The 14,202-nt window shown below is 36.1% G+C and overlaps 1 protein-coding gene across 2 annotated transcripts; it reads left to right on the top strand.

Annotated features, from left to right (window-relative positions):
* Positions 1-1,775: 1,775 nt before the first annotated feature.
* LOC127538870 (C-C chemokine receptor-like 2) lies at positions 1,776-13,807 on the top strand. Of its 2 annotated transcripts, XM_051962666.1 has the most exons (3): positions 1,776-1,983; positions 9,621-9,851; positions 10,673-13,807. In XM_051962666.1, exon 3 carries the CDS (start codon positions 10,710-10,712, stop codon positions 11,748-11,750), a length of 1,041 nt encoding a protein of 346 aa, XP_051818626.1. In that variant the 5' UTR covers positions 1,776-1,983; positions 9,621-9,851; positions 10,673-10,709; the 3' UTR covers positions 11,751-13,807. The 2 variants fall into 2 exon arrangements, with proteins under 2 accessions (XP_051818626.1, XP_051818625.1); XM_051962665.1 differs by lacking the exon at positions 1,776-1,983 and having other exon boundaries at positions 9,062-9,851.
* The last annotated feature ends 395 nt before the right edge of the window (positions 13,808-14,202 follow it).

The following is a 14,202-nucleotide window of genomic DNA, read 5'->3' as shown; positions in this document are numbered from 1 at the left end:
TGGTAGTGGTATTTATGGGTCAAAGGATATGCACAGTTTTACAATCCTTTGGGCATAATTCCAAATTGTTCTGCAGAATAATTGAACCAATTTACAATTTCATTAATAGTTTACTGATCTACTTATTTTTCCTTTATCGTCTCCAACTTTTGTCAATATGAGGTGACACTTCAAGAATTGTTTTAATTTACATTTCTCTGATCGGTAGTGATTTAGAACTCTTTTCATATAACTATAGATAGTTCTGATTTCTTTTTCTGAAAACTGCCCATTCATATCTTTTGACCATTTATCAATTGGAGAATGGAGCTTATTTTTATAAATTTGACTCAGTTCCCTATACATTTGACCAATGAGGCCTTTATCAGAGAAACTTGCTGTATAAAATTTGCACATTATTTTATTGTGCTAACTTTTAGCAAAATGTGGTTTTTATGATTATTTCTATTTTTAAGTCTGTTTTGCTTTATCTGAAATCATGATTGCTTCCCCTGCTTTTTTACTTCAGGTGAAGCTTTATATATATGATCCAGCCATGACTTAAAATTTAAAAACAACAAAAAAAAAAAAAACAAATGCTAAAATAATTTCCATGTAATTGGGGAAAAATAAAATATTTGAAAACATTTTAATTATACTACCTGTTTCATCCAATAGTTATAAGGAAGCACTACATAATAGCAAAATATGAACTGGCATATGTTTGCTTAATAAATACTTATTGATAACTCTCACTGAAAGATTACAAATTCTTAACATTGGCTGACAACCTAAGGATCATCTAATTCAACTTGCCTTTAAATGCATGAATCCATTTTATAGTATTTCTGACATAAGGTCATTTATAGTCATTGCTTAATATTGCCAATGACAAAACTCACTACTTTATAAGTCAGCCCACTCAATCTTTGGACACACACTTCAATTCTTCACAAGGCACGCCATTTCACTGTTGACAGCTCTCATTGTTGGAAATGTATTTCTTCTATTAAACTGAAGTTTGCCTCCTTATATCTTTTATCCACTTTTCCTAGTTCTTTCCCCTACAGCAGAGAAATTGACTCCTCTTCTAGCTTTTCAAATATTTGAAGACTGCTATTCTGGTCCCTTTCAATCTTGTTTCTAAACCAAAGATCACAAATCCTTCAATTGTCTCTCATGAGATGCTTTATGCCCTTCCTGATTCCATTCCTGACTCTAAGGGTCATTCCAATTTGCCAATATTTCTCTTAAAATATAATATCCATTAGAGCACCAGCCCTGAAATCAGGAGAACCTGAGTTCAAATCTGGCCTCAGACACTTAATACTTCCTAGCTGTGTGACTCTGGGCAAGTCCCTTAATCCCAATTGCCTCAGAAAAAAAAAAAAAAAAGTAGTATCCAGAATTGGGGGATGAGATACTGCAAGAAATTTAGGTGATGTCAAAACAAAAGACCTCAATAAAAATCTGTTTTTAAAAATATAGTATTCTGAATTGTATGAAATATTCCAGACACACCTAATGATGACGGAATTTGGTGAGACGACTCCTTTCATTTTCCAGACGCCTTTCCTCTATTCAAACAGAAAGCCAACAATCATATCAGGTGACATGAGCCATGAGAATAATTTTTTTTGTGACTGCCTTTTTTAACAGCCTGCTTTGCACTGATTTCAGTTTCACTCTGAGTTTCCATTTCCCCCATTAAGAAAACAGACACACATGCCACGTAGCTGCCAAGAAGAGCCTGTGAGTGTTGGGCTGGTAAGCAGGGGATGCCAGCAGAGCTGGAGCCACTCAGCCTGGGGCTGGATTTCATCACCATTCTGTTATGCAGTGGTGGAATTTCCTAGTAAACAGTATATAAAGGAAAGGTTCTGGGGTGGAGAGTAGTCACTTTTCCTGGTGGAGTTCATATTGGCTACAACCCCTGTCGCCTCCGGAAAGGAACAATTCAGCTCTGAAGAAAGGAACTGACTGACCTAAGTCAAGCTTCAGCAGGTGGGAAAGGGGTTCAGGGGATCATCAGGGTGGTGAAATCCTTCTCTGAGGTGCTACTGGGAAGGTGGCTGATGGAGGGAGGGTGGAAGCTTTTGGGGAATTTCTGTCCCCAGCACTAAGAATACTTTGGGAAATGAGACTGTGTTCGACATCCACTCCAGAGTAGGATGTTAATTTACCAAAAGGTAACAATATATAAATGTATATATATTATTATTATATTATATATATATACACACATATATATATAAACAATATATAAACATAAAACAATATATAAATTTCCACCTCGGTTGCTATCTGATTTGGTTTTTTCTAATAGCTATAGATAGCTTTTGCTTTTACATTACCTATATTTTATAGTAGTTCTGATGGTTTTATAGTGGTTTTCAGTGCTTCTGGAGTTAGAGAAGCAGATTCAAATCCTGACACTGACTACCTGTATACTTTTGGATGAGTGGCAACCTCCCCATTTCTCAGTTTCCGCATCTGTAAAATGAGAAGCTGTAAGGTTCCTCCAGTTCTAAATCTCCAATGCTATTTCTGCATATATCTTTCCTAGTTCCTTTACTCAGAATGTTATCCCTTGTAACAGAGAGTAAAAAAGGAGATGGGAAAGAAGTTCAGGAAAACTAGCGTTGACTGCTTCTGATAGCATAGACATTGCTCCACCCTCATACTAACCCGCTCATATTTCAAAAAGAGAGAGTGATGTATTTTTTTATTCTTCCTTTTGTACCAAACTTAGTTATTATCATTACACAGCATTATTAACCTTCTTTTCATAGTTGTTTGTGCTATTTTTTGTTTTCTCTATTCAAGTCATGTCAACAAGTATTTATTAACCTCCTGTTATGTGCCAGGCACAGTATTAAACACTGAAAATATAAAGAACCCCTAAATAACCCCTGCCCTCAAGAAGATGGCAATCTATTAATGGGGAAAGGCAACATACAAAAAACTGAGGACAAACACGATATATAAAAGATAAAATGGACATCATCTCAGAAGAGAGTCATTAGTATTAAGGTAGAGCAGGAAAAAGTTCTTGAAGAAGAGAGGATTGTAGCTGAGACTCAATGAAACTAGTTTAGCCAAAAGGCAAAGGTGAAGAAGGAAAACATTTGCTTTAACTATATTATTATTATCATATAAATTGCTCTCCTGGTTCTGCTTATCTCATTTTGCATCAGTTAGGTCTTTCCAGGTTTCTCTGAAACCATTCCCATTCATCATTTCTTATAATAGTGATTCACATTCACATTCCATTATTTGTTTAGCCATCTACCAATTGCCAGGTAATTCTTAAGATGTCATTTTTATTACCACAAAAAATTGCTATAAATATTTTGGTATATATGGGTACTTTTCCTCTTTCTTGGATCTCTTTGCAGGATGGACCCTTCTCCCCATAGAGTAGTAATTTTGGAGCATAGATTACAATTGCTTCCAAAATGACAACCAGTTCACAGTCCCAACAGTGCATTCATGCACCTGTTTTCCCACAGCCCCTGAAGCATTTGTCTTTCTTTTTTGTCCATTTTGTCAAAATGATTGGGGAGAAGTGGGACCTCAGAATTGTTTTCATTTGCGTCCTCCTTATTAGTGATTTGAGTTACTTTCCCATAAAGCTATTGACAGCTTGGATTTTTTCTGAAAAGTATTTGTCCATATCTTTTGACCATCACTTGAGTGGTTCAAATGTACAAAGTTTTCATTCATTTTCCTCTCTACCTTAGAAATGAGAACTTTAATCAGAGAAACATGGTTTCTCTCTAATTATCTGATTCTCTTATAATTTTAGGTGCACTGGTTTTTAAACAGAAGATTTTGTATTTGATCCTTATAGTAACACGTCAGATCACTTTGATAGATGAGTTTGGAAGATGGTCTGAAGTAAAGAGAATCTTGAGGCAGAGAAAGCAACTAAGAGATATTTCAATAGTCTATCCATGAGGTAGTAAGGGCTTGTACACAGATGGCAGTAGTATTAAAGAAGAGAATGGAAAGGAGAAGAGAGATATTGTGTAGGCAGAATCAATAGGTCTTGGCAACAGATTGGATATGGGGGAAAAGTGAGAGAGAAAGTGGGAAATCAAGAATGACAGCCTAGTTGGTAAGCCTGGATGATTAGAAGGATGATGGAATCTGTGACAGTAACATGGAAATTAGGTGAAGCAGAGGATTTGCAGGAAAAGATAATGCATTCTTTTTTAGACATGCTGAGTTTAAGAGGTCTATAAGATAAACATAACGTTATAATAACCTGCTGGATAATAATAAGCTGCTGGAAATGTGAAACTAAGGCTACACAGAGGGGTAAAGGATGGCTAAATAGTTATGAAATAGAGCATCTGACTTATTTCAGTTTCCATCAGTTTATCTAATTTTTCCCCAACTGCCTATTTATAAGGGTAATTGATCTGAGACTCTGGTTCATCCCTCTTGAGGTATACTGGAAATTCTCTAGGACAGCATTTCTAGCAGAAACAGAGAAACATCTCAGTCCCTTCCCCTGCCATTTTGTAAATACTGGTACCAGAATTGTACCTAATATTCCATCTCCTCTCTTTGTATCTCTGTGTAGTTCCCCATGCCTTGGAATGTCCTTTCTCCTTACTTCTATCTCCTAGAATCTTTAGTTTCTTTCAAAATTCAGTTTAAGTACTACTCCCTACAGATCCTCAGTTGCTAGTATACTTTCCTCCAAAAGTCTTTTATCTACTATCTATTTTGTACTCTCTTGCCTGTACACATGTCCCTCAACTTCTACTAGAATATAAGATCCTCAAAGGCAGGCACTTTTATTTTTGTTTCTGAATTCTAATGCCAGGCATAGTGGCCAGCACATTAGTGTTCAGTACATGCTTAGTGAATTAAATGGATTTGGATTTACATCATCCAGGTAAAACTGTGTGACTTGGTATTACTGTTTTACTGCTTAGATGAGGGGTCACAACCAAAGGCAGCTATTTCTGGACTGGTGGTTGGCCCTCCAACAGCACAAGCCACAGCAATTTCATCTCTACCAAAACCAATAATAACACTACTAACATTCCTTTAAAGGTCAGTCTCACCTAATGTGAAATAACATTTGTGACATTTAAAATTTAATCTTGAACTTGTCTGGTTTAAGTTTTTTTTTTTTTTTTGTGATAGAAAGTATATTAGAGGGCTGCTGTAAAATAGAAAAATCCTCAGATTAAAAAAAAGGTAATTTTCTCTGAAAAGTTTTTAGCAAGCTTAGGTGGTGTCTCATGAACATTTGGGGTATCTCCATGAAAAGAAAGCTGTAGTTACTGACATACTGACATACAGAACTCTGACAAGAATGCTCTTCTATAATCTATATAGATGGACTCTGTCATCTGATAGTCATCTTGAGGTAGGAGGACGTATTTCTTGGATTCAAAAATTCAACTTCACATAAGCAAAGTTGAGGAAATAGGGCTAATTATTGAGAAAAAGATCTTGGAGATTTAGCGAACCACAAACTCAATGAGTCAGCAGCTGCATTAAGACAGGTTTAAATTTCAGACTTAATCTTAATATGTTCTGTCCTGTTTAGAACTCATCTAAAATTTGGACTTCGGTTCTGGATGCCACATCCTAGGAAGGACATTATCAAAATTTAGGTAAGGGTGAACAGGATGGTGGAAGGCCTTAAGCCCATGCCACAGGAGGATTCTTTTAAGCAAATGGGGATATTTTACATCAAGAGAAGCCTTACAGAGAAACATGAGGGTTGACCTCAACTATTTAAAGGATTAGATGGCTCCGTGGATAGAGCATTAGGCTCGGAGATAGGAAGCCTCAGTTCAAATCTAGCTTCAGATACTTCCTATCTGTGTGACTCTGGGCAAGTCACTTACCCCTGTATGTCTCAATTTCCTCATCTTCAAAGTGAGTTGGAGAAGGAGATGAAAAAAATCATTCCAGTATTTTTGCCAAGAAAACCCAAATAGGGTCACAAAGGGTTAGTTGTAACTGAAGCAATTCCACAATAATAAACAACTTGAAAGACTGTGATGTGGATTAAAAACAAGACAGCATACATTGGAGGGACTTCAAAGATCATCTAGTCTAACTCCATTTTTTTTCTGATGAGAAAAATCCAAAGAAATCATGTGAATAACCAAATTTACAGAGGAAATGGTTGACAAACAAAGAATTCTGGAGGCATTTTTCAAATGAACCACACTGCATCTGTTTGGTCCCAAAGTACTGAAGTTAAAACAATGGATAGAAGTTACAGAAAGGCCAGGTCAAAGATCCTGACAACAAAATATAGCCAAAAGTGAACGGGTGACTGTGGGAGGAGCAGACTCCTGGTCACTAGAGGTCTTCAAAAAAAACAAACAAATTAATGGACTCCCCACCACTGGTTAGAAATTTTTGTAGAGAAAAAGCTTGATATGGCTTAGTCTCTGCTTCCTTTGATGTGCCTGCTGAAGCTCATAGAAGTATTTTGAAAGAACTTTTTAACTCATAAGCCCACTTAAAAGAGAATTGGTGTTCTCATTTATAGTTTTCATGAACAAATATTTGAACCACCACACAGACAACAGGAAAAGGTGACAGCCCCTTGATAAGAAAGACAATAGAATAGTACCATGACAGGAAGGCCCCAAGATCATGCAATGAGGATCTGCAGAAGAGGGCAGCTTCCTAAAAGGGAACAGGACTGGACTTGCCATGGATTGTGTGGTGTGATGCCCCTGATCTTTTAGTTTGGAATCTAGGAGTTCCCAGGAGGGCAGCCTTTAGGAGGAGATGGAAGTCACAATCAAGGAGAGAACTGTGTCTCTGAGAATATGGCCAGACTTGGAAAACCAGGAATGTTACTACTGTCTCCTGTGCTCTGACTGATCAGTCAACTAAATTATGAAATATTTAATAAAAATTTACTATGTGTCAGATACTTGGCTAAATATCACTGCCTCAAGAAGCTTACAGTTGAAGGAGGAAAAAATATATGAATCAGAACATACATGATAAATATAGAGAAATATAAGCTAACCTTACAAGATTGTCTTAGTAGCTGGGAGGAACAGAATAGGTCTTTTGAAGGAGATAGCACTTGAGTCTTAAGGGAAGACAAGGATTCTAAGACTCATATTGGGAGGGAGAGGATTCTGGACATGAAGAAAAGCAACTGAAAAGACAAGGAGATGGGAGATAGGATGCCATGTTTAGGAATAGCAAGTAGGCCACTGTGGCTAAATCATAGAGTATGAGAAAAGGACTATCATAAGGAATATCATAAGATTTTAAACGTGGAAAGATGGACTGTCTTCCTCATATGACAGATGAAGGTAATGAGGTTCAGAGCTATAACCTGCCCAAGATCACATGCTAATTGACAAAGCCAGCATCAGCTCCAATGCCAATTTCCAGCCCAATCCTCTTTACATTAGGCAACACTGCCTTCAGTCAGTTGTTATAGTACTCTCCCTTGCCACTGTGGCCCCTGAAAACTTCCAATACAGACCAGACTCTTAATGGTTTGAGGGAAAGATTTAAAGTTTTTTGGTTAGAGCAAGACAATATAAATTGTGGGTGAGAAGCTATTTGAAAGAAATGTAAGATCTCTTAGAGTAGAGACTTTTCTTTGTTCATTCTTTTTTTTGTTTGTTTATATTAATGATTTCATTGGTTTACAGAATTTCCTTTACCTAAGGCAGATCAACAACTGTTCTATGCAACCAACAGGCTTAGAGAGTTGTCAAAGGGATCGCACATCAAGTCCAGTCAGAGAAGGTACTTGAAACAGATTTTCCTGACTCAAGGGCCCACTCCCTACTTACTTTGACACAATGTTATCTAACATGTAGCAACCATTTTTAAGTATTTGTGTCTAAGAATAATATTCAAATTCATTTAATATGTATTTGAACACCTGCTGAGAGGCATATGAAGGCAACTAAGTGTATAATTCCTTATTATCAAGGAGTTTTCCATCTATTATTATATTAAGTTAAGTTCAACAAACATTTACTAAATACTTACTACAGGAAAGACTGATCTTCAGTACTAAGAGACAAAGACTAATTGAAAAATAATCTCTGCTCTCAAAGGAGATAGAGATACAAAATATAGACAAGTATATAAATGAAAGTTAATCTCAGGAAGGACAAAGTAGTAATTAGAAAGGATCAGGAAAAGCAAGTTGAGCCTTAAATGAAATAGCATTTTGAAACTGACCCTTAAGGGAAGCATATGGGGTGGATTTTGGAAAGCAAAAAGGCAGGGGATATAATGATGAGTTATGATAATGGCAAATAAACCCAAGAGGAATGTAAAGAAACATGTCTGAAGGGGAGTAGAATGTAGTCACTACATTGTAGGAGGAGATAATGTACATGAATTGAATCATGTGTGTTCAGCAAAAGAAATTAAAGAGCACAGGTGAGTTTGGCTACTTTTCCAATCAATATGTGAATGACCCAGAGTATAAGATGGAATGCTTGTTTCTTCTCCTTAGTCACAAATTTCTTCATTATCTTCAGTTTGTTCATTCTTTGTAGGTCAACAGAGCTAATAAGCTACTGAAAAGGAGACCCTAAATTTGCTTTAATGGAATTTTTGATGAACTAAGATGACCTTTGAGGGTTTCCTATGGCACCCTTGTATCCTCTTGTTGTGGTGGTGGTGGTCGTCGAGTCATGATCCACTCTTTGTGACCCATTTAGGGTTTTCTTGGCAGAAATTTTCTCTCCAGCTCATTTTACATATGAGGAAACTGAGGCAGGCAGGATTAGGTGATTTGCCCAGAGTCACATAGCTTCTAAGTATCTGAGGCCAGATTTGAACTGAGTAAGATGAGTCCTCCTGACTCCAGGGTTGGCACTCCATCTAAAAAAAATATATGTACCACTTAGCTGCTCCCATATCTTCTCTCACCTTATGGTAAAACAGCAAGAAACAGTTGATGATGTAATTATCCTCTGTTGTAATCTCACTTTATTGCAAAGCCCTTTCAAAAGTATTTCTTTCTAATCATTAGGTTTCCTATCACCTAAGTCTTCACCATTTTTTAAAATAGGAACAAATGCTCTAGTTCCTGCCTGTTTCTTAATCAATAGCTTATCTGGATATTGTGAAAAATGAAATTTATATTCACTTGTTTTCATGTTAGATCAACAACAGATAACTGTTGAAAGAGTTATATTATACACACTTGTTATTTTATACTCTGACTCCAGACTTTAATTTCCTACACTCTACTGTGAAATGTTTAGAAAAGTAGACTGGAGGCAGACTGTCAGTAATAGGCATAGTGCCAAGAAAGTTCATAAGATGGAGAAATCATTTCTGGTCTGTAAGTGGAGTGGGATGAGATCTGAGAAAGTTTCAAGGAACAGAAAGTATTTGGGGAAGAATTTAAAGGATGGGTAGGATTTCAAGGGTAGAGATAGAAAGGAGGTTATTCTGGGATAAGGAGTGGAATGATGTAAGACTCATTCTAAAATAGAAATGAGCCATGAGAAGTTACAAACTATTCTGCAGAGTAGCCACCTAATATGCTTATCTTGAGCAGTCAGGAGAAGTAGCAGGCGGGAAAACCAGAGGTAGACTGGGGGTGGGGAAGGAAAAAAAAAAAAAAAGAAAAACAACAGCTTCCTTTATTTTAACAGGATCTTTTGAAGATCTAATTGGGGGAGCTTCCAGTTTACTTATTTCAGGAAGTTACAAAGGCTGACCCATGGGTAAAAACTAAGAGAGAAATGAGCTTCTTCCTCTTCTTCGGCGCTCAGAACTGCAGCTAAAAATGACAGAAGCTTCATTATTTGGCAAATGTATTGTTCATTCATGTCGCTCTTTTGGTGGATCAGAAAACTACTGAATTTTACATCAGAAGATCTCTGGTAAGACATCTTCTTTTACCTAATATATATACATAAGTAATATTTGCTTCCACAAACTGTTGCTTACCTACGTTTTCTTTGATCTAAGATAACAAGTCTTGCATAAGAAATTTTCAGTTGGTGAAGAATACATATTTTTTAAAAAGTATTAGATACTATCTATATTTATTTCTCTTTTAAAAGTGAATGTTATCTTTAATTGTGTTATGAAACTTGGTTCTTTAGCATTTTATATTGGAATATTATCTATTATTTAGTCATTATTTTGTGCGTACATGTTTTGTTCTATTCCTCCCCTCTCTCTTCCCCACCCTCACTTCCCAAATGATCGTGAGGTCCTCAGAGGATATTTATATACTTTTTAAATTTTCCATTGCATCTTGAAAAGAAATAAATATCTAGCTAAATGATTGTTTAACTGGATTCTTTGTTTTGGTAAAATGTAGATACATTCTGAGAAATTTTTATTCCACACATCAACAAAATGACTAGTCATGTGAGAGCTAAGGCTACTCTGGTTAACTTTATATGGGGGGGGCAGGAAGTAGATGGTAAAAGGATTATCACCCTCATTTTTATAGATGAGGTAACCAATTTTGAATCCTACCTAACTGCTAGTCATTATATACAGTAAATGGAAGAGTATTTTTCTCAACAAGAAATGTAGAATATTTAAGTGACTTGCCTAGTAAGTGCTGGAGATAGAAGGCCACCGCAGGCCTTCTAACTAAAGCCAATGGTTTGCCCACTATGAAACACCAACTCTGTAATGGGGAAGTATAGTTATATTTATTATTCTTGTTTTTTTTTCTTTTATTCAGAGTAAGAGAAAAAAGATCCTTCCCAAGACAGTCCAAGATGGACAATGACACTTTTCCAACCTATGATGTTTTAATAGAAGATGACTTTAGTGATGACATGATAGAAGAGTGTCATAAATATGATGATAAAGTCTTTGCAGCACAAGTTCTGCCTCCATTATATTCCTTGGTATTTATACTTGGTATGGTAGGCAATGCCCTCCTTATGCTAATCCTGGTCAAATACAAAAGACTCAGAGAGGTGGTGGACATCTTTTTCCTGAACACAGCTGTCTCTAATTTTCTTTTCTTGATCACACTCCCTTTCTGGATTCACACTGCAAAACACAGCTGGGACCTGGGAGATACAATGTGTAAAACGATTTCTGGATTCTACTTAGTAGGCTATTATGGGTTCGTGTGTTTCCTGGCACTTTTGATAATACACAGATACCTGGCAATTGTCCACGTGGGAAGATTTCACTTAGCTGCCAAGAAGACAACCTATGTCATCATTGCAAGCGCATGGGGACTAGCTATATTAGCTGCTTTACCAGAATTTGTATTTTCCCAAGTTCAAACCGAAAACAGAGATTATATCTGCCACTTTGTTCGGCCTTATTATCCTCTAGGGGATGAAAAATTCTGGAAATATTTCCTGACTTTAAAGATGAACATTTTGGGACTTCTCACCCCACTATTTGTTGCTATCTTTTGCTATTGGAGAATTAAAAAAACATCAAGATACAAGGAGAAGAAGTATGGACTTCTTAGACTTATTTTTGTCGTGACACTTGTTTTTATGGGGTCGTGGATACCTTACAATTTAGTGCTTTTCCTTAAGACTTTTCAAGAGCACTTGAACCTGAATGATTGTGAGAATAAGTATCATCTGGACAGAGCAGTCCAAGTAACCAAAATCATTGCTAACACTCACTGCTGCATTAATCCTATAGTCTATGGGTTTCTAGATGAGACATTTCGCAAACGCTTCTATTGCCTTTTCCATCTCCAAAATAACACTGAATGTCATTTGAGGGAGGCACCAGATCAGCAATCACCAACAAAAGGACAGCTGTACAATTCAACTTCATTTTAAACTATATTCAGTGTAGGCTAAAGAAAGTTTCCCTTGATTTCATCTATTACTTGACTTTGGGTAATTATTTTGTGTAAATCTCTAATATGTACTTACATATATATGTATAGGTGTATGCATATGTACACATACACATATATGTTTACAGCCAACTATGTATAGTACATGTCATATGTAACCAACTACCATAATTCATAAATTCCTTGAAGATAGGGGTAGCTTCTGATCCTATTTATTGTACCATAAATCCTCTCAAGAAGCTCCACTCTACTACATGCTGGAACTTTTCTCTGCTCCTGATGCTGCATGAATACTGATGGAACAAATAGGATGCCCATTAGCTATCTCTTGCTCTGACCCCATGACCACCTTTTTCAGTGATACATTTCTCTAATGTCCTTTTTTTTTTTTTTTTTTTTTTACTTCTCTGGTGCAGTTATCAGTTCATATGCTGCTGTGGCAGCTGGCTGGTGCAGTGACCAGAGTGCCAGGCCTAAAGTCATGGAGACTTCAAATCTGATCCCACACATTTACCAGTTTAGTGACTCTGAGCAAGTCATTTAATCCCATTTCCCTCAGTTTCCTCATCTATAAAATGAGTTGGAGAAGGAAATTACAAATACTTTAGTATCATTGACCCCCCAAAACCCCAAAAGATGTCACAAAGAGTTGGATATTATTGAAAAACAACTGAACGATAAATGCAATGCTACCAATCCATGCCCTCTCTAAGCTGCACCACTGCCTTATGAGTTTCTCAAAGCTCAAAGATAGAGCATGACATAGTAGAAAGAGCACTGGACTTGGAGTGTCCCCTGACAAACACTGGCTAAATAATCTCCAGCAAATCAATTAACTCCTTTCCATTTTGTCAAATATAAAATAGAGATAATGTATTAACCTGTTTCATAAACCTTAATTTGCTATATAAATGTCAGTTGTTTTTGAAGATAACATTGCTGGAAGAATACTCTTTTAAAAGGTAGGACTTTGTTTCAGTGTCACATTTGGGATGACATTAATACATTAAAATTATTATGTAATTTCCACAATATTATGTAGTTTGCTCTTCTCCCTTCTAATTCTGGGCCAACTCACTATCCATCTGCTATGTCTGTCAATTCAATTCAACCAGCATTCATTAAGTGACTGTCATATGCCTAACACTGTGCTAGGCACTGCAGAAAGGAAAAAGTAAACACTTCGTGCTTTCAATAATTTAAATTCTATGGGTAGGAGGGGGCAGAGGGAAAGGGAAGCCAATAGAGGAAACAAATGTCCTAAAAATCAAACATAAGATATATACGAAACAATTTCCAGCATACTGAATGGACCCTTAGGATAGCAGATTGTCATTATCTTGGGAATAGCAATGATAATATAATTTAATTCTCTGGTCCTGCCTGATGATCAAGGAAGCAGTTGATGCACTCCTTGGAGATGGATAGTTATAGAGGAGTGAAGTATGTTTGAAGTATTCATATTCCAGTTTTCATTCAGGTCAGTTCCTCTCCAAATAATATATTGATTAATTAAAATTTTTATAGAGATAGAAAAGGAACATATGAGTTGATAGTTGTTAACATTCTCTTGATTGCATTTATTTAATAATACAGAATGTGGTTTTTCTGTTTGTTTAAGTATAGGTTATATTTCACTCTTGGGTACTTTGAGATTTGATCTCTTGTGTGTGTGTGTGTGTGTGTATGTGTGTATAGTGTGGGTCTGAAGTGTTGGACTACAAAGATGATGGCTCTCCTAGAATTTATGGTGAAAAGACATTGTATGAATTTTTTTTTTACAAATGTTTTTCATTTTTCATCTACTTTTTGTCCTCCAAGTTTTATCTTTAAAATCCTTTAGGATGATTCTGGTTAGATTGACTTTTCACCATTTGTGGATTCATTCTTCCTTTGTTTCCTCTTACTGCTTCTTATTGTTTTATGAGATGATACAGTTAATAATTTAAGATCTTACAAAAGCCTTTAAACTAGTGTTGTCTTGGAAGTCATTTCTCTCTGCTTGGTAATTAAACCAAGTGATTGTGGTTCCTAGGATTTTTTTTTGTCTAGTCTTTTTTGTAACAGTTGAGTTACAAAGTGTAAACTTTATTGAGAGATAGTATCAGTCTGGGCCAATATCTGTTCTTTTGTATCCATTTATTTTTACATCAACACCTTGTTTAAAATGCTTTTTGAAATTGACTTAATTCTTAGCTATATTTTCCTCTCTTTTATTCTATAGTCCATTTTGATATTGATTTTTATCTTTGAACTAACAAATTAGTGGTCTGACTAAATACAGATTGCTTATTCAAAAATACCTCTGACAGCCATGACAATTTATTTCCTATTTGTTCAAATTTCATTTTTGTGATGTTTCTTGGTCTTCGATAGCTATAATTCCCTTCTTTAAAAAAAAAGAGTGTTCATTACATATACACGTGAAGCTT

Source organism: Antechinus flavipes, chromosome 5 (genome assembly GCF_016432865.1).
Source record: "Antechinus flavipes isolate AdamAnt ecotype Samford, QLD, Australia chromosome 5, AdamAnt_v2, whole genome shotgun sequence".
NCBI lineage: Eukaryota > Metazoa > Chordata > Mammalia > Dasyuromorphia > Dasyuridae > Antechinus > Antechinus flavipes.
This window is presented reverse-complemented; position numbering and strand designations above follow the sequence as displayed.

Excerpts from the sequence above, each read along its gene's own strand:
- LOC127538870 (XM_051962666.1), top strand. The coding sequence starts at position 10,710 with ATGGACAATGACACTTTTCCAACCTATGATGTTTTAATAGAAGATGAC.